This window comes from Gallinula chloropus (assembly GCF_964237585.1).
Source record: "Gallinula chloropus genome assembly, chromosome: 11".
NCBI lineage: Eukaryota > Metazoa > Chordata > Aves > Gruiformes > Rallidae > Gallinula > Gallinula chloropus.
Window position 1 is genome coordinate 19,126,898 of NC_140096.1, and position 27,390 is coordinate 19,154,287.

General features: G+C 47.3%; 1 protein-coding gene across 1 annotated transcript; it reads right to left on the bottom strand.

The window, feature by feature from the left end:
• RNF128 (ring finger protein 128) lies at nucleotides 1-27,390 on the bottom strand (the record flags this gene model as incomplete). The annotated part of the gene is made up of 7 exons (XM_084268997.1): nucleotides 1-253; nucleotides 1,655-1,820; nucleotides 2,647-2,743; nucleotides 5,204-5,286; nucleotides 5,828-5,899; nucleotides 14,034-14,281; nucleotides 26,949-27,390. The coding sequence occupies 7 exons, from the start codon at nucleotides 27,388-27,390 to the stop codon at nucleotides 135-137; spliced, it is 1,227 nt and encodes a 408-aa protein (XP_084125123.1). The 3' UTR covers nucleotides 1-134.

Sequence of the window (27,390 nt, forward strand, 5' to 3'; positions counted from 1 at the left end):
TTTGAACAAGTCTATTTGATCTCAGCATCACCAAGGCAATACTTTCCTGCTACAGTCGTACAGTGTTTGGTATACCAGCACTGGCAGTAGGCAGCTCCTTGCAGAAGGCTTGCACCAAGCTACTGGACGTGTTCTTAGGACCTGACTTCACAAACTTGCGTTTCATCCGCCTCAAAACTTGGGTTGTCAACATGTGGAAGGTCAGTCGCAGCAGAGGGTTGGGATTCATTGCTTACCAGATGCATGTTGTCATCTGTCCAGAAGAAAACCAAGACAAGACAAGTTAAGTAGCATCACAGCTGAGCTTTACTACCTCAAGCAAGCCACCTTTACTCTATTTCCTCAAGGCCCCTTCAGTGGTCTTCTCCTAGTGCTTTTACTGCTGAGTGGGAAATCCAAGGCCACGGTCCCACCATCACTCTTCTGCTGCCCCTCCTTAGTTCGAGGGCCCAATCTTGAGACCACCTGTCATTTCTAGAGGTGTCTGCTCATCTCCAGAGTTCAGTTCTCAGTAGTGCTGAGCAGGCCTAGGCTGTGTGCTCAAATGGCAGAAGGCTGTGTGAGGCTACAAAATCCAGCTATGAGGAGACTGGCAATTATCTTGGAATTTCAGGGCTGCTGAAGACAGGCATCAGGAGCAGCTTCTAGGTTCAGGATAAACTGTGGGAAGGAGGCTGACAGATGGGAAGGCCTTCTCCCTAACCTTGTTCAGCTGATGTTACTGTATGTCCTTACCACTCAGTATAAGAATACCTGAGGGCCTGAGCCACATAACTAACCCTGCATCGCTTCAGCTGCTTATAGGGATGCAATTTCAATTTCTGATGTTTAACACGTAAGAAATGCCCTCTGCTCTACTGGGTTACCTGAATGGGGCACTCCTGTTCCTGTGTCTCTTGCTGGAGCAACATGTCCCACCAGAGGCAGGTAGCAAATCCCAGACTTTATCAGCTAGGCTTCCTGCACAGCCAGAGCATCCTTTTTGCCCCTGAAGGCTTCCTCACTCACTCCTCTTTCCAAGGCTATTCCACAATCCAAGGGACAGTTACTTTCATTTCTTTACCCAGAACCTTTCAATTTTTCAAATAAACAGCAAAAGTTAAACACTAAAGAAACATCTTCAGTTAGTTTGCTCTTGTTCAAAAAGATAATGTGCTGAGAGTCTTTACTGATTAAAATTCTCTAGAAGTGTTCAAGGATGACTCAGCCTTGGCAAAACCTTAAATTCAATTGAAGTATTTATCATCTTTCCTTTGGATCACCCCAGCTACAGAAGGATTAGCTCTACAAAAGTGTTCTGTAAGTAATTAACTACTTAGATCTGGTGGCAGAGCAACCCTCACTCAGCCAAATGAATTCTCCAAAGAGACGAGGGACACTTAAAAAAAATAAATTAAAAATTGGCCTTTAAGTAAGTAAGCCTCTGATTTTCAACTACTGCTTTTGTAGACTTCAGGTTTTAATTCACATTTAGGTGGTGTTCCATTTGAAGTATCACAACCAAGTGCTAAAACAAAAGGGAAGATTAAGATCACCCTGAAAACCAAGGTATTCAAGCACTAGGAGATGTTACTACAACAACCCCCCCCCATTTCCCAGCAAACACAATAATGTGCAATGCAATCTGGCAAGAGAGATGAAAAAGTAGACACACTTTCTGATGGTGCATGTTCCTCCAGAACAGATTCATCTGGTCCTTGTACAGAAGCATATCCAGATGATGCAGTTTCACTGCGACTATCTTCATTAGTTATAGAGACATTCGATGTCCCACTGGATACTGTTGCTTGCTCAGCCCCAGCCCCTTCTTCTACATCCACCTTCATGAGAAAGAGAGAAGACAGTTATGTTAAAACCTTGTAGGAGGCTGCATCTTTCCAGGAGACCAATGTCTGTAAGGACTGGAGTCTAGTGAAGTTTTATCCAGAAAAAAAAAAATTAAAACTGAAAACCAGCTCTGCTGTTACCATCCAGCATCACAAGTGAAAACCAGTTACTGCTTAATTGAGCAGGAAGTTCAGATGCAGCTTCTCTATTTTTCAGCCAGCTTTTCACTTTTACTGCCCAGTAAAATACTCTTCCTTTCTCAGTTCTCCCTCCCCAAAAGAAACTCTGGCACACATTTTAGCTGGTCCAGGCAGCGTCAGGCATTGGCAACATCTTCCACTGGCATGTGCAGCAATGAGTGGACATCAGAAATTCCATATGTATCCGTGGAAGTCACACAATTCCAGGATAGCCATACATGCCAACACATTCACTTTTCAAGGACTCTGGGCACTTAGTATCTGAACAGAGGCCAGTTTCAGGGTCAGTGCAAGTTGCCTGCTGAAAGCTTTGAGAAACACCCTTAGTCGCAAGCGCAAGAGCTAAGAGCAATGCTTCAGTCATGCATTACAACAGATTTTGGTTGACATTCTGCCCAAAGCTGTAAATGATACATGCTCAGACCAAGCCAGCTGCAGTCTTTGCTAAAGGGGGACACAGCAGTTAGTCCAGTAGCATCTTGGCACTGACATAGCAACGCCCATGCTTATCATCTGCAATCTAGATGCGGCACAAAATCGCTCAGCACATGGTTCCTACACTAGAGTAATCCTGATAATAGCATCTGCTGCTAACAAAAATAAAAGACCACTGGCTTACCTCAACACCCAAAACTTTGAGTATGTCACATTTGCACATCGGGCAGGTCCTGTGCTCCAGAAGCCAGGGATCAATGCAGTTCTTGTGGAACAAGTGGCTGGTGGAAGAAGGTAACCAGTGGATTAGGTTTCACACCAGGAAAACTGTCTACATGGCAGCTATGAAAGCCAGTTTAGAAACACCAAGAGTTTATTATTTCTAGAACAAATGGCCTTATTTTGCCACAACTTTCAGCTGAAAGTTATGGATAGTTGATCTCTCAACCTGTAGCTGGCTTATGCTTATCAGTATCTATACAACTCACTAGAATTCAGCATTATCATCTTTGCTACATCAGTCTTAAGCATTTTTTTCTTTCTTTTTGAATCTGTGTACAATACATCCCCAGCTGGTAATTTAATTGACATCTCAGCCTTAGTTTTAAGGTTAACATCTCTCATGAAGATGACTAAAGAGCACTTGTTTCTGCTAGAACTACAAAGAAAAATAATCTCAGAGTTATGCCCTCGAGATAAACTCTACTCCCACACATTTGCTTCGTCTGTGCAGTCACTGGGTACTCCAAGCAGATACTTGGCAGGCTGTGTACTCAAGAAAATAAATATAGTTCAGCCACTGCAGATGCAAATGCACGCTTCTGTGAAGACAATTCCACAATGGATCTGAATTAGGCCACAGATTTAGGAGGATGAACTGAAATCCTGTAATCTGCCTGTTCCCTCAGCCTGAATAGAAACAGCAAAGCACTGCTCGACATTAATCAGTACTCTGAGACAAGCGCCAAGATCACCACATCCTATGTCCCAGTGTGATATCAGGATTCTCCAGTTCAGCCCACATAGACAGCACCTCCTTCCAGCTGCACCAACATAATGTCTGGAGTACAACCTGAAACTTCCCTGATGCATGGCTACTCTAAGTACCTGGACTTAATACTGGTGCTGTATACGTCTGCTATTATAAATGCCTTCAGTTTGACTATCTAGACAAGAATGCCTTCTGCAAATACACACGCCCCAGACACTTAGATACCACTGGTGTGACTCACAGGAGATCCATGAAAGAAACAAACAATCAAATGCTACTTAAATGCTTTCAAACAAGTAGGGTCTCAGTGTCAAGGTCGGCCACCAACATCAAGTATGTTCTTGCAGTAAATACCAGTTTAAGACTCATGTGAGAGAGAATTTAATATGGTTGATACTGGCAGAGATCATCACTGGGGAAGATTATCAAGTAAATGCAGTCATCTTAAGCTTGGAGATACCTTTGGGCCAAAGAGGAATCACAAAATTATGTAAAAGCACTCTCAGGGCAAAGCATAACACAGCGAATTTGTGCACAAATAGTGCTTTTAACCCAGAAGTCATGCTTTGTTCTGGGTTCCTGTCAAGATTAGCAGGGTCTATAGGAAAATGGAGAAGTCAAGTTCCCTGGAGCCTAAATGCTTCTGTACTCATGGGACTGACTTTGTTACTAAACAGGACTACCCACTAGCAGGAACCTGACAAGACAACCGAATAATCATTAATACGCATGCCTGAGAACTTACTCACTTTTGGGTTTTCCCAACTATTAAGCATTAGATCAAATAAGTTTGTTGGTAACAACTTAACAGGCCAACTTCTTGATTCCAAAACAGCTTAGAAGTCCCTCCTTGTGAGCAGATAAAGTTTGTGCAGAACTGGAACCTTGTGCAAAAGTAAGCCCAGCTCAGACTCGATAGTGTTTGACAAATAACACTGCTCAGCACACAACAGCAGTGACAGATTTTCCCATTCTTCAGAACCTGATTTTCCTACATCAAAATTTCTGCCTAGGGTTACAAAGCTTCTTACTAAGCAAAATTCGTGCAGTTCACACTGCAGCCCTCCGATTTTAGAGGCTTGGCCAGAATAGGGCCATTTGGCAGGCACAGGGGGAAGTCCCACAGAACAAGATTCGTTAAGCCCTGAAAAAGCTTCATTGCTCATCTTACATTCAATCAAGTTAGAAGTCTTAGTGTTCCAATAACAGGCTTCTATAGAAGCACACCAATGAGATACAGCCTTGGAGAATACCAGGAAAAATGTAGCTCTATTTTAGTCTCTATTTCAGGTGATGCTTACAAAATAGAACTGCTTTCTTCTAAAACTACCAAAGTTGGCATAACTTTAGCAGGTTCAGGGGAACAGAACCTTCTCAGTAAACCAAGTGACAAGAAATGGGTATAGTTTTACCAGTTATCTGCAATTTACAGGTAACATTTTTATGCACCAGCAAAGGAAGCAATCTTTAAGAAGGCCTGGCATCCCCTGGAGAGGCACTGTGGCCTGCCAAGTTATACTTGTCAATGCACTCACAGGGGAAGTTATGAACACAGGCCACTGGGGCACACTACGGCGTGTATTTACACAGCTCCTGTTGTTCAAACACTGTTTGACCAAGACTGGAGAATTCTTGCTGTGCAACAGCTTGATTAAAGTTTGATCAGCTCTGTTCACTGAGCAGAAGGAACAACCAGTAAGAGGCACGCTTCCAGATTTTGGGTTAAGGGGCAGTTGGAAAGACAACTTACTTGCAAGTCAGAATACGCACTACTTCGTTCGGCTTGTACAGCTCGATGCACACAACACAGCTATCTCCATCGGGACCCGTTTCCTAGAGCAGTGAAATGAATTAGCAGAGTTTGAAAACTTCCTTCAAACTACAGTCAGATTGACTGCAGCCAGAAGAGTCTAGCTAGAGTAATCTAAGATAGCTTCCGTGTATAATCTCATATAGACGCATTGTGTGGATTACTCATAGTCAAGCTGACAATTTAGCAGAGACGTTGGAAGTTTAATCTCATGGTTTAGAAGTCAAGCTGCAAACTATCATTGGATTACTTGAGGCACTTTTGTAGAGGTTTAGATGCTACCACCTCCAGCTTTAGTTGCTAAAAGAAGCACCAGGGTTCTAAAGCTAACCTATTAAAGGTTATCTGTAAGTATCTATGACAGCCAATTATGACCTCTCACTACAAGCAAGCAGCTAAAATACCACCTGATTTATAAGAATGCACAAACTGGAAAGTCGGGCCCTGGAAATGGACCTGGTCTGAAAGAGGAACAGACAGTTACAGGCTCAGGGAGACTTGTGCAGTACTGAGGGCCACTCTCTGGGTGTCACAATGCTTGGGAAATTGTAGGGTCAGCCATACCTTGTCTCCTTGCTTCAGGGTGCGCAGCTGTAACTGTTCAATGGCCTTCTTAGCTCTGGCCTTTAGTTGTCTCTGTAACAGAAAGCAGTCCTGTTAAACACAGTCATTTTTCTCAGGCTGTCAATATGTACCAAGGTGCCTACCTCAAGCAAACATCAGTTTTATAACCCAGATGTAATCAGAACAAGACAAGTAAGCATGACTGCGTTATTTAAAGACAACATGAAACAGGACATACTAATGTGGTTATTGACTCTGGATGACACACCAACAAGGCATTTGCATACGCATTGGTTTCACCTAACCTCTTCACAAAGCACAGGCATTTCAAGGGTTTCTTCTTTGAGAAGATGTAGGACAATACCTTGATCAGATTAGACCTAGTCAAAACAAAGAGAAGCTTTCAAACTGACTTTGGACCAGAAGACTCAACATCGAGTCTGATGATCGATAACTAACTGCTTGTTTTATGGCAACTTCCTGCCATAAACTGACATCCTGGTGGAAGATGGGATTCTTTACCAATCAGCTCAGCTACCAACACACCCTAGAACAAGTCCTCTGCTGCACTGAACACACAAAAGGCTCAGGAGCCTCCTGGCACCAACGTCCCCTATCTAGTGGGAGAACACAGTTTTACCTCAATAGTGGTTCAAAGTAACATGCACAAAGGGGAGGGGATTAAAAAAGAAAAAGGGCTCAGAGCTATTTTTCCCCCTCCCCATGCCAGAAGGTGTAAGACAAACCCAATGACTAGCCCAGGAGGATTACAGGGCAGCTTTGACAGCAGCAGAGGAGGGAGTGCTGCCCTTCCTGCAGTCAAGTGCTGTTAGGATAGCAGGTCAAGAAGAGCAGACAGCAGAAGCCCAGCTTGCCTGGCAACTGTTGCTGTCCAGCTGTCACCACAAAGTGTTTAACTAGCACAGGAGCTCACATAGCTGTTTAAAGGTCACAGGTCAGTGCTGCTCCACCAGCGCAAAGAATAGGACTGTCCTCTCCCTCCCTGGTGCGCTTACTGCCTCAGGACATGAAGGCCTACCTGGCAGCTCTGGCAGTGCCAGCCCAACACAGCACTTATCTTAGGGATGGACAGGACTCGGGTTTTGGAGCTAATAAAAAAATCTTCTGCTCAATTCAGCTTCTTAGTGCAGGAACCCCATCTGGTCAGCTTTCCAGCATCACTTCCCCTTACACATTTTAGTTCAGGGGCTGGTTACAGGGCCAGGAGTGACAGGACAAGGGGCAACGGCCTTAAGGTGAAGGAGGGGAGATTTAGATTAGACATTAAGAAGAAATCCTTCCCTGTGAGGGGGGTGAGGCCTTGGCACAGTGTGAGCAGAGAAGCTGTGGCTGCCCCGGATCCCTGGCAGTGTTCAAGGCCAGGTTGGATGGGGCTTTGGGCCCCCTGGGCTAGTGGGGGATGTCCCTTTGGGTTGGTACTAGGTGGGCTTTGAGGCCCCTCCCACCACAAACCATTCTATAATTTTTTCTGCAAAAAAGTCTTTTCTGTGAGGAATGTGAGGTGCTGGTGGGACAAGTACAGAAGAATCAAGCAAGCAGAGGGCTGCTGCTGGGACCTAGCAAACTCAGTGAGAATTAGCAAGTCATGTCTGTGCAAGATTCCCTGTGCAGAAATAGTTAATGGCACACAGGTTGATTTATATGGTCAAACTGGGACACTGTCAAACAGGTTTGGTGAAAAATGACCTATTTGTGCTTTGGCATCGTTCTGGGGTCCTAAGAGATAGCATTAATGGGCATGCTTTTTAGGAGTTAAACAGTTGATACCAACTATAAAGGAAGAGATGCATGCAATCCAAACTTGAAGGATACAAGCAAGTTTTCAGGTCTATTTTTTTAGGAACAAATACTAGCCAAGTTTTCTTTGAAGCCTGTAAAGTTCTTCTGCTGAAAACTTCAATGTATGTTTACAGATGCCACTTAAGGTTAACTTTAGAATGATGCCACATGCTCATCTCAGTAAACACTGAGACCCCCAAAAGTTTCAGCAGCAAACGTGGCAACATCAGCAGAGCAGGAATGCAGAAATATCACTACTTCTCAAATGCAGCCAGAACTATCTGTCACCACGACTTGTTATTAATTGAAAACTAAACTTTCTAGGAATGTACTCCCTCATACAGTATCTAATCTACACATCTAATGTCCAGCCAAGCATATTGACAGGACCCAACTAGTTCTATTGTTAATAATTTACTGAAACAATATTTTAAGTTTTGCCTGGGCACAAGTTTAATTGCAAACGTGGCAACATCAGCAGAGCAGGAATGCAGAAATATCACTACTTCTCAAATGCAGCCAGAACTATCTGTCACCACGACTTGTTATTAATTGAAAACTAAACTTTCTAGGAATGTACTCCCTCATACAGTATCTAATCTACACATCTAATGTCCAGCCAAGCATATTGACAGGACCCAACTAGTTCTATTGTTAATAATTTACTGAAACAATATTTTAAGTTTTGCCTGGGCACAAGTTTAATTGCTCTTCATGAAATGCAGCAATGGCAAGGTCACATTTAACATTGATTTTTGGGAAGTGCGGCAGGACACTCCTCAGAGGAGAGGTGGAGAGAGGTCGCAAGAAGCAGCTTTGTACTGAATAGCCTACCAGGAGATCCAGGATACTAAAGCTTGGAACATCAAAGCATTTTGTGAAGCCAAGTTTTTCAAGAACACATTAAATGTTAATGATGTTAAGAGTCTGAAAGTTCTAACCCAGCAATGTAAGAAGAAAAAAGCTGACTTAATTGAGGCAGGGAAAAAAAAATATATTACAAAACTGGTCAGGTCCCAGGCTCCAGCATGCTGAACCAGAGGGAAAATACCTAATACTTAACAGGGAAAGTTAGGTTTGCTGTTTAGACCTCATGTCTTCCCTAGTCCAATGTTGCCAATTTTCTCATCAACCCTGTCTGCACAAGGCTGCCATCCTAGCACCCTGCGAGCATGGTCATGGCAATGCAGACAGGCAAGCCCTAAGTCAGTCAAGAATTGCTGCTTTTGTCCTGTAAGCTAAGGCAGTTCTTCCCCACAGGCAGCTACTGCCATGAAAACAGTTTTGAGTTGTGGAAAGTTGAGCAACTCACCTTAAAAGCCATTAATTGGGTCATTTCTCTGCTGCAACATCTAATCTTTATGAAATCAATAGAACTGAAGACTTGAGCTTAAATTAGAAACCAGGCTACAGATAACATCACTGGCCATTTTGTGTTATTAAGAAAGGTTAACATATTAAGGAACAGAATTTGCTTGTACTCTGCTGACTAGAAAGGTAGCAAGCCATCTACCACACTTGCCTTGTTTTTCCACCTTCCTTCTCATAGACCTCAGGACCCACTGAGTGATCGCAGAGGTGGGAACTTGAATTTCAAGAACAGTAAGAATAGCAGGTTGTAAGCAGTTTAGTTAGTTGACTAAATAGCTAATCTATTTTAACTCAGTTAGGACAGATGTGCCACTAAACCTTCTCACTTGGACCACAAGACATCACATCTGGCTGTTCTCAACAGTCCCTCAACTTTTTAAAGTAACCCTTTTACAGACATCTACATTACTGACTTGTATGCAGTTCCTGCTCAAGCTGAGTGAGGGACAGCTGCTGCCTTCAAGAAAAGTCTGAGAGGAGAACACGTTTGAAACCTGGGTTCTACATGATGAAGCCATCCAGAAGAGCCTTCAGTGGAAAAAGCAAGTAGTCATACAAAAAGTACAGAAACAGTATTGGCCAACGGCAAAGTTTAAGGGTACCCAGCAGCCTGACTGGCTACAAAACAAGAGATTGCTTCAAAAACCACTGAAGTCTGAAGATGTTTATCAAGCCAAAAGAAAAGGAAAAATATATTGGGAATACATAATACCTGTGTGGTGGTTTAGCCCTGACTGGAGGCCAGACACCCAAAGTCAGTCTATTACTCTGCTTCTTAGTTGGACAGGGGAGAAAATACATATTGAGAGGCTCAGGAGCCAAGATAAGGACAGGGAGAGATCATTCTGTTATCAACGACATGGGCAAAAGAGACTCAACACAGAGTGAAGGAAAGAAAACGATCTAATTTGTTACACTGCACACACAGTGAAACTGGAGTCGGGAGCATGACCACATCTTCAAACAATGTGACCAGACCTTAAAACACTTTCCCCCCACCACTCCCTCCTTAGCAGACTTTAGTCAGGATTATGCTCCCTTCTTTCCTCCCGTCATGGCACAGGGAGGGGCAGGGACTGAGGAAAATGGGGTTCTTGGTAGCACCTTCCCCCTCACCCCTCCATTCTAAGCAGACTTCCCTTTAGCCATGATTTCACTCCCTTCTCCCCCCCCCCGATCCGTGGCACGGGGTGGGCAGGGACTGGGAAAAATGGGGGCTTGCAAGTTGGTTTCCTTCTCAGCTGGGGAGGGGACATTCATTCCATACCCTCCTCCTGCTGCAGCGTGGGGTCCCACCCACGGGAGACAGTCCCCCACGAACTTCTCCAGTGTGAGTCCTTTCCCCACAAGCCTTTATCTCTTCACCTGCCCTGCCGTGGGTCACTGCTGTGGTGGGCAGCAATAAATGCCAATGTCTCTCCAGTCCTCTGTGGGGTCACCAGCCTCCCCCCAGCAAACCTGTGCCAGAGCAAATCTCTCTCTCAGCTCATCTCTGTGTCCCTGATTCTCCTCACGGCTGCAGGTGCTGTCAGAGGCTTGTTCCAATGTAGGGTCACAGCATCTCCTCTGTGTCTCCACCTGCTCCATCCAGGGTGGAGCCCCTCCATGGGCTACAGGTGGGGTCTCAGCCTTTTCCATGGACTGTGGGGGGACTCCTGCTCTACCATGGGTTTCTCCACAGGCTGCAGGGGCATTTTTCTCTCAGGCACCTGGGGCACCTCCTCCCCCGCCCTTTCCCAGCCCTGCTGTCTGCACAGCTCATTACATCTTCTCACTCCCTTCTCCAGTGGCAAAACGCATCTGCCAGCAGTTTTTTTCTCCTATATGCGATTCACAGAGGCGTTATGACCAGCTCTGATTGGTCAGAAGCACCTTTGGCCTTGAATTGGCCATTCTTTACAGTTTTAAAGCTGGCAGAAAACTGTAACTGCTGCTTGTAAAAACCGTCTCAGCAGCAAAGCTACACAAAGCTGCAACAACCTGGAAGCCATTCAAGTCAAGCAGGGGTTACAGCTAGTCCAGTGCACGAACAACACTCTTATCTAGCCAGGCTCTTGCTTTCAAGAAGCCTTAGAAGAGACAAAGCATCTAAAACAAACAACAACAACAAAAAAAATCATCTCCCCTCTTTTCTGTTCTACCCCTTCGTAAGCAAACAGGACTCCAGATACACTGCCCTTTTCATACTAGGGCAAGAGCTCTCCTGGGGCTGCCATCTACCCACCAGAACAAGCCAAACATTCAGCACCCTGAACAGACAGGAGACAGGCTGCAGAGCATCATTATCACTTATCACAATTAGCTCATCTCTGCAGAGCAACTGAAAAGTGTTCATTCTGGCTCAAGCGGTAGACTGACACCTTCAAAAGCTCCTCACACAACAGCCATGTAATCCCACAGGGAAGGTCAAAAAAGCAGACAGACACTTTGAAGAATAGTAGCCCTGGGTGAAGGGATGCATTTGGAGCAGCAGTTCCAAAGGAAAAGTTGTATTTCTTAACTATCACCACACTGGACTGCTTCTTAAAGGCAGCTCCCAAAAGAACATATGGCCCTTAGACAGCTGTAAAGATGGCAAAACACATTCCTTTCTTCTACCAGAAACCAGACCAAGGTCCAGGCAATTGGAGTTTCCAAAGGGCTGAATGGTTCCAGGAAAGCTCCCATGTAGCGTGCAAGCTGATCAGTGTTTGACTAGTACTCAGAATTTCATGGAGCCAAAGCTGGTAGAAGTCTCAAACTTTGGATATACACAGAAAATCCAGGCAGCTGGGTAACAGAGCACTGCAGCATCACCTTTTATTAGTTCACCTTCACCAACAAGAACTTTCTTGTTATTCTTTGCTTATCTAATCATTGTGAGGTCAGTTTTTAGATGCCATGGGATAAAAACAATTAAAACAATTCTAGATTGTCTTGAGTTTCATTTTTACAAAACAGTACATTTTTACCCCCTGATGGCAGGGAAGCTTTCTTCTATTCTTACCCTTTATAAAGCACTTAAGGCTCCTTAATTTCAGTTCAAGCTGAAATCATGCAGAACTGACATGTCATTTATCAATGTTATTTTTCAATCTACAGTAAACTCCTTGTGCACACCCAGCCCAAGAGAGAAACAGTTTAGAAGGCGCTAGCCAAACGGACTGGATTTTCCCAGTACCATCTACTACCAAGGCACTAATAACATCTGTAGCTTGGTGAAAGCCCAACAGCTCGGGCTTTCTATGGAGTTTAGCTGTGGAGCCAGACTTCCAAAACTGCTCTGTTAAATACCTTCAAAGGAGGAAACGAAATTCATGTGATTCGATAAAAAGTGTCTTTTGCAGACAAGCTTCTAGGGCACCCAGTTTCTCCTGCCCAGGTTTGTTTAGCATTAAACAGTTCTCTCACTAGGGTATGAGAACTTGGGAATGAAAGAGGGAGTTCATCAGCAGGAGACTGTGCATCTCTGTCCTCAGACATCAGCAAGCAGACAAGTTACAGAGCTCCACACCATCCTTGTGAAAGACACTACAGACCCAACTCCATATGACATTCAGAGTGGCAAGGCTACATCTGACAGGCAGATGGAAACTTCCAATACTGTTCTTTCAGCTATTCCCTTACTATGTCCTTGTTCCCTTATTGTATCCTCACACTGCTTCCAGGGGTGGCATAACATCAGTACAAGCAAACAGACTAAAACAGAGCACCTGGAGGAACCCGAGCTCAGAAGTCGAGGCAGAGACAGCTCAGACACACTACAAATACAGTTTCAGCTCACTGTTTTCTCATTACACTTAAGACAAAGATTTCAGAACACAAATTGGACAGAGTTAGGTTCTGCAATTACCAGCATCCAACTCCAGCCACTACCTGAACCCAACATTCAACTCTGGGGATACTGTCACTCACCCTAGCTAGTGTCTCCACAGGCCAAGAGCAACAATAGCATCTATAAAACGTTACAGAACCTGAAACTGGCCTGAATTTCAGCATCTGTGACCAACTTCTAGCTTCATCACCTTACTTTAGAATAATAATAATAAACCCATAATCTCCAGGACAGCAGAGAAGCTCAGTAGAGCAGGTCTTGTGCAGTGGCAGAGCTGTCTGTCACTATCTAACCGCTGATCCAGAGATAATTCATATACTGAGCCCAGCTAGAGCAATGTGCTTATGCCATTGCTCTTGGTAGGAGAGGACTCTTAACTCTTCTTGCAGGAGCTACTTGAGCTCTGAAAGAAGCACTGTAAACACCAATGTCTCCTTTGCACCACAGCTCCAAGGGCAAGGCTGAAGTATGCCCTCGCATCCAAGCCATTCAGATCCTGTGCCTGCTGCTGCCCATCATGTTTGACAGATGTCATACCAGGACTTTCTCCTTGCTTTTAAGGCTTTTGCTTAAGCCCTGAAGTGGTAGGTGTGAGGCAGGTCAGATCGGACTGAAGACAAAGCTGTAAGCATTAGTCCTATCAGCTGATCAGATTATTGCACGGAAGAGAGTCGGAAAATTAACTCATTAGCAACTCCCTGCCCAGGGTTTAGAAAGGACACAGCAGTGCTGGTTTTCAGCTCCAAGTTGAGGCTGTGCTGTGAGTCTCCAAAAGCTTTTTGGGCAGAAAGCAGCTTGCAGCAACCAGCAGTTTCCCAACACGAAAGGCGGCCAAAGTCAGGCACGGTTTGGCAGGCACGTCGGCATGGTGTCTCACAGTAGAGCTAGCACACAGGCAGTGCTACATGGGAAGCACCAGGGGCAGCTAACAGCACTCTCACTGCCTCCAGCACATTAGCATTATGGCAGCACTGCAGTTTAGGGAGTTACAATTCACAGAAGACAGATAGCTAAACCTGATCAGATGCTTTCTCCAGTTTATTTTTTGCTGCTCCTTTGGCAAGTTGTAAAATACATGTCTTCTCCTTTTAAATCTCACACTCCTTCCTGGTGAATGAACAAATTCAGTCATTTAGGTGCTTGTTCAACTGGTATTTTGCCCTCAAGACCTACAGCATGGAGGCTCAGGGTATGCAAGAGCAACAGCACACACATCCTTACCTGATTCCTGGACTGGGCCCTTGCGATCCTGAGTCTCCGAGCAGAATAAAAAATAAAGTAGCCCATGGTTGCTGCAGTGACAATGAAAAACGACACTGAGATGAAGAAGATGGAGTACTGATTCATCCAAGGACCATGCTTCTTCCCCACTTCAATAACCATGGTCACTTTCATGCCGCTCTCCATCCGGTGCAAGATCTCCATGCCCTTCAGGTTCCCAATCATAATCGCAACGATGCTTTCGGCACCTGCAAAGGAGAAGGGGAATCTGTGCTCAGTGCCCAGGCAGCATATAAAAGTCATTGCCTTCCACGTTCCAGTTCCAGTGCTAAAGAACAGGCTGGAAAGTTTCTAACTAGTACATGCAGATCCCACACCAGCTGATGGAGTAAGTTTCATCTCAGTTGAAAGGACCGTTCTGTCACCCAGGAGCTGCACCAGTGACACAGTTCGAATTCCTTCCTCTCCACACCACCCCTCCCTCCCACACAGGACACGCATTGTCATTACTTTATACTCAACACTTTGGCAATTTACATTTTCACAGCCTTTTAGACTACATGAGGTTAAAAATAAATCCTGTACAGATCGAGGTCACTCAGGATTGTGGCATCTCCAGTGACAGCAGGTACACACCTTAGGGACCCTTCCTGTCTGACTCCCTCCTGCTCTGCTGTTACATGTTAACGCCTCCATTCTAAATCTGACAGCACTGTTCAGTGCTTCCCCAGACACAGAGCCATCAAAGCCATAGACCACCAGCCTTTGCTTCTCTATCTTGAGAAGCAACTGAGAAATGCTTGAGTGATGTTTGCTTGTGAGCTATAAATGTTGTGGTGGGTTTTTAATGCAGATCCAGAAGGAAGCAAACGTGGAGGTGTGCTCAGCTTTTAAGCAGTTGGTGGCAGATGGCAGATCCCATCCAGATTTTAACAGTGTATTTCATTTAGTCAGTTCACCATGGTGGCAAGCCATCAGAGGAACCAAGGGGTTTAGGGAAGGACGAAATTTCAAGCAACTCTGGCCAAACACAAGCCAGAACAAAGCTGCTTTCATTTCAGTGACAAGCACTTGAGGACACTTGATACTTTTTGCAGGAACTTTGGGAGGTCCCAGTATAACAGAGACTCTTAAGAGAAAAAACTGGAGAAAGGGGGGATGAGTAGATTGTCACTGGCTGCTCTCTAAACTAAGTGCAAGGAAGATACATCCAAAGATTAGCCAGTCAGGAGCCTCTCGCTGCATTGAGCCATGAGCTGCACAACGTTCATAATAGAAATTACATGGTGAAGGAATAAAGGATGTTACAGATGGGCTATTTTTAGCTGACCTCTCAACAAAACACATTTTTATGGGGAGACCAGTCATTTTCCCTCCATTAAGAGGAACCTCATCCAACTTTCAGCTATCAAAAAAACCCCTAGAATTGGCGTTAAACCACAAAGGCTCATTTAAGAAAGCACTTAATAGCTTTGCCTACCAAGATGACATTCTATGATGCCCTATTAGCCTGAAGTGAAGACTGACGCCCAGGGTCCATGTTTAGGACTATTGCTGCCTTCAGCTAGAATCACCTCCACCTACCACTTCTGAACTGCTAGACAGGTCCCACCCTGACAGGTACCAAAACATGTCCCTGTGGCTCACAAACCACTAACCTAGACAGAGGCTCCTGACAGTGCTTGGGCATCATAATGAAATGAGCTATTTGAGGGGACACCTGCCCAGGGGTCTCAAGCACATCAGCTGCCCTAAGCTTCCATCTTCCCACACACACACACTCCAGCAAAGCCAGAGGCAAGTCATGGTGAAAGTCTCACAGAAACCCAAGTTCCCCACCTAAGCTCAGCTTTTGTGAGTCAGGTGAAGCTTTCTGTAACAGCTTTTCCAGGGACATTAGAAGGTGAGATCAAACTGCTGCCTGTTCAGCTAATAACGGGCTCACGACTAAACAGAAGCAAGACCTGTTTAGTTAAACATTTCCCAGCTTCTCCCCTTTCATCTCTGGTGAAACTGGAAAGCCATTCAAGTCTCTAGACAAATACAATGTGCCCCTGTAGATGTGGGGTTTGCAGGAGGTACCTCCCAAGTCATAAGGCAGCACGCTGGTCAAAACCTGAAGGATGCTGCTCTGCAGACAGGAGCTGGTACAGGCAAAGCATGAGGACTTAAAGAGTTTGTTGGGGTGGGGGAAGAGCCAAGACACACACACATTCTGCACACAAGGAGATGGAAGTTTTACCTTCTGTATCAGGTTTACTTCAGTGCAGAGTGGAGTTGCATCTATTTATACCAACGTAACACCTGCATCCAACTCTGTCCTGCAGAGACTTCCCTTGCCCTGTCTGCCACTGCCCTCCTGCTTCCTGTAAACTCAAAGCCACAGGTTTGGTAATTCAGCAGAGAAACACAGTGTGAGATGTGCAGAATGGGAGTGTTCCCTTTGCACAGAAAACACCTGCTTTGCACATTCATTAAGGGACCAGTAACCCAGTGCTGCTCTCACATGTGCTGCAGGTACATCTGCTTTGAACCAAGCCAGCTGTAGGTCCTGTCAGTCCACAATAAGCCAATCAATGTCTTAACACCAGTCTTTTAGCTAGAAATCATGACCTGTTTGTGCATTAAACACACAGAGGCAAAAATTAGGTCTTGGGGCCAACAAATCCCCTCTTCAAAACAAGGTATGGCAAAGCATCGCTTATTGATACAGGCCAGGCACACGCTGTGTACAGGATAACCAGAGCTTTGGCTCTTTGAGCCACTGCATATGACCCAGCTGCAGACAAGTAGGCCATTGCTAAGCATGGTGGGACTCCATGGTGTACCTTCCCAGGCACATTACCACTACCACTTCCAGAAACACTATGAGCAGGTTTCTCTGGCTGTTGCAGGATTTTTTTTATTAATTTCTGAATGAGAAGGGAACCAGTTCTCAATAAACAATAGTTACTAATGTTCGGTAATTAGCAGTTCTTTCTCACTTCTGTTGGGACCTAATGAAGTTGTCCACCCTTTCAGGTAGCTAAAGTAAAGCTTCCAGGTGGTCTGGAGTTCACAAAGTGTCAAGGAGATTCAGAGATTAAGGAATGCACTGGTTTTGCAGTAATCAGAGGCTGCATGATTGAAAACTCTCCTCAGCCCACACCTGCTACTGTTAAAGCTTTTCTAGGATACAGAAGGGGAAAAACAAAACTTCAGAAGGGGAAAAACAAAACTTCAGAAGGGGAAAAACAAAACTTCAGAAGGGGAAAAACAAAACTTCAGAAGGGGAAAAACAAAACTTCAGAAGGGGAAAAACAAAACTTCAGAAGGGAGCTGCACCAGTGCTGCAGGTATCACAGAATCACAGAACATTAGGAGTTGGAAGGGACCTTCAAAGATCATCTAGTCCAACCCCACCCCACCCACTGCCAGAGCAGGATCACCTAGACTAAATCACACAGGAACACATCCAGGTAGGTTTTGAATGTGTCCAGAGAAGGAGACCTCTCTGGGCAGTCTATTCCAGCTCCATCACCCTCACAGTGAAAAAGTTCCTCCTTAGCATACCAGGATAACACTTTAAAGCCCAGATACAACAGCCATGGCATGCAGGCTTCAAGGAACCTTCTACCCACAGAAGTATCCGCAACAGCAACACTGACCTTGCTCAGCACTGCCCAAGTTTCACCCATTGCCACTTTCAGGGCACCCCTTCCAAGCCAGCTTTGGTAAGCAAGCCTTCCCTTAAGGAAAGCAGGGTGTAGCTACAGCAGTCTGATCCCTGGGGTCAAATCCTACCTCTCAATGCCATGGTGGAGGCTCCTACGAGTTGACACCACTCCATGTGTGGAGACGGCTCAAGAGGAGGAAACAGGCTGCTTGGTGCTCGTGCTCCTCAGAGCTGCTGCTGCTCTGAAGTTAAAGTTTGCTGTCACACTTTCAGATCTTTGCCTTTTCTTCCAGATGTTAGAAGAAAAGGAAAACTTTGCCCTGTGTCCACCTTGGTGCAGCTTGTTAATTGTGCGATTAATAAACCGAGTGGCAACCTGGAAACAAGTTACCAAAACCCCCTCAAAGTTAAAGGCCACGTTTAAGTCCCCTAGCTGGTTAACTGCCAGAAAACAAGTTTAAAGGGCACAACATCAGCGTTTGAATTTGAGGAATCCTTACTGTGATACTACACTGCTTATTCACTGCTTGAGCTTCACAACCAAGACACACACTGGCTCAGACTAACCACACCATCAGCTTCACACCCGAATGCTATTTGGAGGTCTAATATACTAGTACTCAACTGCAATCACCACATGCCCTCAATGCTCCAGCAATAACACTCAGTCACGAGGTTTGCTATCTCTGCACACTTTTCCATCCTCTGCCACTGGAGAACGTTAATGCCACCAGAGAAACATTTAATGTTTTCTCTGTACCACACTCTGAGGTGACACTGCCAAGCACTGTGTATGTTTTTCCAACTCTTGTGAGGCCCTGGCAAAGCTTCTTGCAGTGAATAATTAACTCCCAGCTGTTTGACAGCTTCACGTGTCATGGAAGCAGCTCAAGACCTCCAGCTCAAAGTCAGCTCCTCTAACCTTGCTCAAAATCTGTTTCTCAGCTCACACTGCCATTGGAAGCACTTCCAATTGTTTAAGCTTTCTTTACACCAACCAAATTCAGCTTCAGTTCAATCATGGGAGGCCCTTTCATTTCTGTTTAAAGACACATGGGGCAAATTCTACCGATCTTTATTTTACTCAGGTAGCAAAAGCCAAACCCCTCTGATGGCTCCATCCCTGTTTATCAAGAGGCAGCTGTAGACCAGCATGATGGGACCCTTTCCCCTTGGGAAGCTACAACATAGCTTGTTGAACAACTATGGCAGTAGTTTTGTAGGCATTGATAGGATGGTACAAAACATGATGTGCAGGCACGTTATTTCAGAAGGAAATCACGAGCTCCAACAGATCAGATTCCATAACTTTCAGAAGATGGGGGCTGGAAGTCCAAGGTTCTACATCTTTTAGCAAACTGAAGCACACAGTTTTGCCACAAACATTTCACTTTGTCCTGAGAATGCCTTGTGCAACCAACACATCTGCTGTGACTCAGCTGTGGCTTCCTCTCCCCAGGAACTGGCACAGCTTGCCTAATGCTTCCCGTGGGTATACCCACCAACAGTCCTTGGCAGTACCAGCAACCCATTTCCACAGTATTTTAACCCAATATCCAGCCAACATTGAGTTTTCCTTAGGATTCAACTGGGGGTTTAATACTGAAGAGAAACAGTTTCACAGAAGGTGTTGGAAGGGGAAGAGGAGGAAAAGGTACAGTTAATTCTAACGGAAAGTTGAGCGTTATCTTCCCCTGGGTAGAAGGGGGTTTCTGACAGGCTAGCTGACCGCAGGTTGTTTAATACCACAGTTTATCTGGGTTCCCTCTGCCACCAAAATGTTTTCTTGTTAAAAAAAATTTAAAAAGATCACCTTCTTTTGTTTTACAAACCATTCAGTGGACAACCAATGAACTGTTTCCTCTGAATGCTTTAGGGGGATGGAGAAGTGAAGGGTGCAGCTATTAACAGATTAAAGGCTGCAGGCATCCTGCTACAGCTGAGCAAGTTATGCCAGAGAACTACTACAGGATGAAGGATTTTTACTTTCAAAGCACCCCCATGATCTTGCTGAGAAGTCTTCAGAGAACAGTCACACAAGAACTGTTGGAGTACCACAGCAATAACCCTTCACCCCCGCTTCTGCCTCCCTACAAAGCCCTGGCTGACCACCACGTTAGCCACATGCTCAGAGAAAGTAGAATGGAAGAAGTTACAGTTGATTGCTTCACATACAAAGAGAAGGATTCTCAAGGAAAGGCTAGACCGTCCTTAATGACAGCAGAATCACTATCTGTAGATTCTTTAGGGAGATGAAATAAAAACCTTGGCCTTGGTCAGAGAGTGACTGGATCTTTGCTGTCATCTGTATGATATGATGCTTTGCAGCACGGAAAATGAGCACCAGCTGTGCCTTCAGCCTCAGTCAAAGGAGGCAGCAGCATTCCCCCAGCACACCTTCTGCCCCCAACGCCAGCAGAAAGGCATCGGATCAAGCCAGCTCCTGTAGTTTAACATGAAAGACACTGTCAGGTGGCTCTCCAACCAGATCAGCACACCTGACCCGTCGGGCATGTAAGAAGAATATTTGATCTGCTGTCTTTAAGGCTTAAAAAAAAAAAAAAGGAAGCCATGACATTTTGAATATTGCTTATCTCACTGCACTGAAATAGTAAGGAGCAGGGGATTTCTGGTGGTCATAACAGGTTTAGTGCTTTCTGTTAACAGCCTCAGAGACAGACTATGAAACCAGATGCCTGCACACTCGCTGCTCTCAGCAATGGTACTATGTCGATCAAAAAGAAAAGCAATGATCACTCTCATCCACATGCACAAGGCCAAGTCTAATCAGGAATGCAGATCTGGCTGAGCACCACCCATCCCACCAACCCATCCTCCATCACAGACACTGTCAGAGGACCCTCACACCTTTATTGCCCTGAGATAAGCTCTCCCCTTCACAGCAGAACAGGGTGACTGAACTCAGTTCCAGGAGCAATTTAAGCCTGGATAAGCTGCCATGTAGGTAGGCTTGTCCCTCCCCCTCCTGCTCAGCATGCTCTCCACCCCAAACACTACCTGGCACCTAGATAAAAGCATTGCTCACTTCCAGGCTACTCTGTGGTTATTTAAAGTAACAGCCCTTTATGACCTCAGGTTCTTTTGACTGCACTGTCTCCTTGCTCACACTATCACCTGAGCCAAATGAAACCTACTTGCAGCTTGCTTTACTGGGCAGCTGGCACTAAGCTGGTTCCTCAGCACACAGGTCCTTCCAAATAGAGGGGTAAATACTCAGCAGCAAGACACTTGAAAGTTGCAAAAATTGGCAGGAATACTCAGGAGTAGGAAGCAATAGCCAGAACTTTAAAGAGAAAAGGTTTTGGGTTGGAGTTTTTCTTGTTTGTTTTTAAAAAGGGGTGGAAAGGAGCATTGCAGGGGAATTTAGAGATGAAAGATCCTCAGCACAGTGAGGACAGGAGAGAGGAAAAAGCCCCTGCTCACCAGTGGTTGGGCTGTGCAAAAGAAACCCTATTTTGGGGAATTCATGCCCACAGCAGCCTCTGCCTGGAAACACCACAGCTCCTCACCAATGCTGCATTTATTAATGGGACTGCACTGCTTGGGAGCTGCCACCCGTGTTGGTCTCCTGAGACCCTCTGGTGATGTTGGCCTCCACACTCAGTCACCCAGCAGTTACTGTGGGTAAGGAAGATCCCCACACTAGAAAGCATGGGGAAGCTTTTACCAAACAGGTTGGGTGCCCGAAGGGGCCCATCAAGGCCAAACAGAGCTTTACATGATGTGAGTTTATTTGCCAAGTGGATCCAACAATTACCAGCCTTTTTTTCCTTACTCCCCATCCCCTTCTGAGCCTTTCAACCTCATGTAAGTGCTGCCAGGTCTTAAATCTTAGAGCATGAAAACACCCTTTAAACCAGCAGCTAACACTTGGTAAGGGCACAGAGCTAAACGAGATCTGTAGGACAGCACTCTTCCCATGCCCTTTGGTCAGGGGTGCTCACAGGAGTAAAGCTTCAATCTAGCAAGCAGCACCTAAAGCCCTCCAGAGGAAAAGCAATCAGCATTCCCTAAAGACAGTTCTTTGGTGAATTTCCTCAATGGTTTTCAGCAGTTTTGGTTGAGTAAATACATTGCTCACCTTCTTCAAATGAGGTTGAGCTTGCAGCTCATGTTGAGAGCAAGGGTTATTAGCGATGTGCTCACTGGAAACAAGTAAGTTTGAGAAAGCTAATGAGAAAATAATGTAAGTGAGCACGTTGTAAGCCAGAAGGCATCTGTCTGCAGAGAGATGACAGGCCACGTTTGATCCAGTGGGGAACAATGACTGCTGTTTGCTCACTGGCACATTCAAGACCAGAGGCAAACAAGCACTGTCATTGTTTCAGGGCCACGTGTCCCACACAACGAAGCCTCTGCTACCACAGCTGTCACTGAGGATTGTAATTCACCCTGTCACATTTCAGCAGCTTGGTAAACCCAACGAGCAAGGGCACCTCGCAGACCTGTTCTGGGTCACCTCAGGGCTGCTGCCCGCCCTGTGGCTGTTCTATGGCACAGGGGCATCTAAATTAAACCAGAAAGTGCAAGGGCAGGGATCAGAAGCTGCCAGTAGCACCAGTCAGTGTATCCTGCTTCTCACGCTCGCTCAGACCTCTGTGCTACCCCAAACTCACTACCTCACCCCCATACCCTGCAGGGGGGAGATCGGGGGCAGCAGCCCCACTCCCTGTACCACAGTCAGTGACCCGAACACCGTGCCGTCAGCCTACTCAAACCAGACAGCCAGGGGAACCAGATGGTGCACGTAAAGACAAAGTCACTGCACAGAGGCTCCATGTGAGCATGAGGAAAAGCTTTTTCACTGTGAGGGTGATGGACCACTGGGACAGGCTGTCCACAGGGGTTGGGGCTTCTCCTTCACTGGAGACATTCAAAACCTGCCTCCTGTGTGGCATACACCAGGTGATCCCACTCTGGCAGGGGGGGTTGGACTAGATGATCTTTCAAGGTCCCTTCCAACCCCTAACATTCTGTGATACACATCAAATAGCTTCCTCAGATTCAAAGAGCCACCAGCTCTAGGCACTACAGACCACAAATATGATGCAAGCACCATAGATCTGTTCAAGTTCCCTCTCAATGAGGAGCTGCTGATAGGAAGGGCCAAATGATCAGCAGAGGCTCACCGGGCTGTGGCCAGGGAACCTGGGAGAGCAAGGGTCACTGGTTAGACCTTGTGTCCCCATCCCTCACCCTGGCTGTGCTCTATGCAAGCCTTCCCTGGCTACAAGGGAAAGGTGGGTTAGTGGCTTGCACAATGCTCGCAGAGGTCAGTGCAGCCAGCCTGGGGCTGCTCACCTGCCCCAGTCGAACAGGAATGGTTCCTCTGGCCACAATGGACCTTCAACAGCACTGCAAAGTTCTACCTTGTTTCTGAAGCCCAGACTGTGCCTCAGAAAGCTGGAGTGGAGCACACTCACAGCTTTTGCCATAGGCTAGTTCCTCTAAGCATATGGAGATTAGTCCTCACCTCAGTGAAATTCCTGCAGAACAAGTTAAGTGGCAGAGCTGCATGTTTAACCTTTCCTTCCCCTTTCACCCACTGATGCAAGTTTACACTTGAACCAGATCTTGTTAGCCCGAGACACACACTGGTGTTTTAGCTGGAATTATTTAGCTGCGCTCCCCCAGACTAAGCCCTCCTCAGATCAGGTGATGTGCTTCCCAAGGCTAGAGTTACACCTCTGGAGAGAAACCAAAGTTATCACAAGAGCTTTCAGGCTTGCACAGAATCCTCCTTTACCAGCTACAGCTAAATACATCGCACCAAAGAGGCCTTTCTGTGGCTACCCCCATAGCCTGACACCGCAGCCAAACAGCCTGGGTCTATCTTAAGTCAAGGTTCACCTTTAAACCAGACCAGCTCATGTTGTGCTCTTCTTTTTCCCCATACGCGGCTGTTTTTCCTCCAATCAAATGCCTTTCTCAGAAGGTCAATATAGATTAAAAGAGGTGCAATTACAAGCACACAGAGCTGTACTTTGAAACCTTGCTCAGCCTGCCACAGAGCGGTACCATCTTCTCAAAATGAGCACAATTAAAACTCAAGTTTGCCAATTGATATGGTTTTGTGCTTATAAAAGTACAAAGTAAATATTACTTTGGACTCCATTAGATCCTTGACATTCTGCGTGTGAGAGAGATTAGGCAGGGTTTGATCAGAGCCAAATCTGGTATTAATTGTGTTCTGCTGTTCCTATCACTGGGGTGGTTTGGGTTTTTTTTTTAAAGTTGCCATTCCAAAGTGTTTCCACAGAGCACTGATACAAGCAACGAGGAATTCGTCAGACTAAACATGATGGTTATAAGAGAAGTCGTCTCTGGAAGCAGGATGATCAGCACAAACACTGCTGTCAAGTCCAGGCACATTTAAGTCTCTAAACAAGAAAGCTGCTTCAAAAGCCAAGCCTGACAGCTGCGGGAAAGGGCACGCTGTACTTCTAGATAAGCTTCTGCTAATAATGTTGTGTTCTGCACTGCAAAGAAAAGCATGTTTGTGCCATACAGCGTCTCAGAGCCCACTCCCAGGAACCTTCCTCTCTGCCAGGCAGATGACAGCTCCCGTGCCCAGCTGCAGAGAGGAGAGCCCTGGGCTGCAGCTCCCCGGGCAGGTCGGGACATGCATGGCAAAGCCCTGAGGCTCAGCAGCCCCTGAGCCTGGCAAAGCCACCTCCCGCTACTTCCCACTGCCTCAGCTTGGAGGAACTGCTTGGCTTCCTTTGGTTTTGCCTGACAGCATATGATGGCCCAGTTAAAGCAGAAATGAAGCCAATTAGGAAACCCAGATTGTGAAGTCACCGTTAGCACAGCTACAGACATTACAGCAGCAGCAGGATTGTAGTTGATAAGCCCTGTTCCTTAATGAGCAGGGCTACTCTCACTGCACCCTCAGGGAGAGACACAGCATCCAGCAAGGGCCAGAATCAGAGCATGAATCACAGAACAGTCTGGGCTGGAAGGGACCCCAAGGGTCACAGAGCTCCAACCCCCTGCCACAGGCAGGGACACCAACCTCCAGGCATGATCTAGACAAAGTTGCCCAGGGCCCCACCCAAAGCCATCCCAAAGCACAGTTCAGCAAAGGGCAACATGACCAGCTCTTACCTCTAATGTTTGAGCTCAGCCTACAGCACTACACCCCATTAGCATTACACAAGGAATGACCTGCGCTTGGCAAAACCAGTGAAGCAGATTGCTTGCAGCTTGCTTCCTCCTGGCTGTGCTGTATTCAAAGCCTGCAAAGTATGTCAAGTTTGACTGGAGAGCACTGGCTCCCAGCAGGGATGCACAGCACCGGTGGCCCAAGCACAGCAGAAGGAAGAGCATCGCTGGAGGAAGATGAGAGCAGGGACTCGCAGGCAACCTCAACAGAGAGGGAAAAATGGGAGGGTGGAATGGGAAAGTGAGGGACTAAAGCAAGGACCAAGCACAAAAGCACCAAAAGCAACAAGTTTATCCCAGTAAGCGTGCTAGGACACGGCAAGGAGGAGTCACCCAGATGCAATGAGCGGTTTGGCAGAAGCTGCCTCCTCCAAGAAGTCCCTGTCCTGCTTGTCTGCAGTTCAGCTGGGAAGTTTCAACATGCCCTTGAGCCTGTAACCCATCACGTAATCAGGACAGCTAGAGCCACTCTGACAGAAATCCCTTCACAGAAAGCTTAGGTAGCACGGGAAAGGAGGGAGCTCCTCTCAGAGCAGACCCCACAGACAGCAGGTCACCCATTTCATGAGGCAGCTCTGAGCAATATTGAGATGCTGGAGGTCTCTCAGCAGCCAGGATGGACCAGGGGGCAGAAGCACATTTACCTTCCATCAGAACAGGTTCTGCAGTGACTTGCCCAGGCCAGCCATGCCAAAGGAACTCCTCAGAGAGCAGCAGGATTAGGCAGACACATGGCAAACAGGGCTCAGAGCGGGATGCTACTCTCAGCTCAGCAGGAGGAACTTGCCCCACGATAGCCAGTCTCAGTAGCATTGTCAGCAGATGATTCAACTACCTAAGAAAGCTCTGCCTCAGACAGAGCCCATCTAGACGGTATGTTTTAAATTCTTTAAGCAGAACACAGCCATGCAGCTCACCCAGATTGTCTACAACGAAACTCCAGAGACAGATGCTGTTTCCCTGTCTCACCAGAGCTCTTCCCTCCGCTGCTGGCAGGCAGAAACCCTCTCCACCCCTTCTGAGAGGTCTCTAGCAGGGATGTAATTACTTTTTGCAAACCAGTCAGGGCTTTAAGACTCACTGTTCATTTCTACTGCTGTGCTCCTCTCCCAAAGATGTGGCTCCCAAAAGCAATGCTGCTTAGCAGAATGCCATCACACCCACAAGGTGTGCGTGCTCCAGTCCACCGGCCAAGGGCTCGGACAGGGCCACCACAGCCAGCTTGCCCTGCCCCACCACAGCCAGCTCCTGCTGCCACCAGAGGACTGTCACAGAGCTGTCAGCCCAGGGCTGCTTCCCGGGAGCGCTACCCTGAAACACCACCAGATCTCATGCTCCATCCGAAAGGTGGGCAGCTCAGAGAACGAGAACACTGCCGGCAGGCGGAGGATTTTGGAGAGGAGAGGTGCTGTCATCATTCCCTACCCAACGGAAACACTCTTTAAAGGGCTTTAGCCACCTGCATCAGACGCGGCCTTGTGCCGGGGAAGAGTTACCGGCGGGAGGCTCCCATGCCCGACTGACACCTGAGCCGGTTGGTGTGCAGGACACGGGGAACAACGACGGCCGGGGGCGGAAACCCAGCCTATCTCAGGGCACAAACCTACTCCGCGGACCTTGCAGCTTTAAGAGACCCAGCATCCATCAATTCCGGGCAGCTGCCCGGCCGTGCCCGAAGGGCCTGCAGACACCATCGCCACCGCCCCCCCCGCCACACCTGCGGCCAGTGCCCAGCCACCCCGGCCAGAGAAGTCAGGCAGCCGCCGCTCGCCCCACAGCAGCGGCCCCGGCTATCAGACATCGTTACTCATTAATCAGAGAAAGCGCAGCAACAGCAGCGCCTCGCACAGCCCCGGCCAGCCCGGGCGGAAACCCCTCTGGCGCCGGGAAGAAACTCCAGCCTCCTCCCGAGCATCAAAGCCGGGCACGGCCAGCGAGGGGGGGCTCTGCTGGGGTCACCCCAAGTCGTGCCCTGTTCCCACACCCTACGGAGGCGGAGGGAGGCGCAAGGAACCCCCGCCCCCCCTCCCCCCATCCCCCAGGCTCCCCCTCCAGGCCGCTCCGCGGGGACTCACCGTGGTGGGACATGGGCAGCACCTCGTTGCCGGTGCCGCGGTAGTTGTAGATGACGGCGGCGGTAGCGCCGCGGTCCGAGGCCAGCCGGATCTTGTCGGCGAAGGAGCAGCCGCCGCCGCGCTGGATGAGGGCGAACCAGCCCGGGGAACCGGGGCCGGGCGCGGGGGCCCTGCTGAAGTTGGTGCTGGAGCTGCAGGCGTTGAAGGAGTCGCGGCCGTCGGGCAGCACCAGCACCCCCGCGGCCCCCTGCAGCGGCGAGTCCTGCCCGTACAGGCCGCTCTCGCTCGCCTCCCAGCCGCTCCGGTTGTGGTTCCCGCCGTCCTCCCACGACACGTTCAGCCAGGCGGTCCACACCACCACCGCCTCCACGCCGCGGGGACCCGGCAGCGGCCCAGCGCTGAGCAGCGCGGCCAGCGCCAGCAGCGCGGCCCCCAACGACAT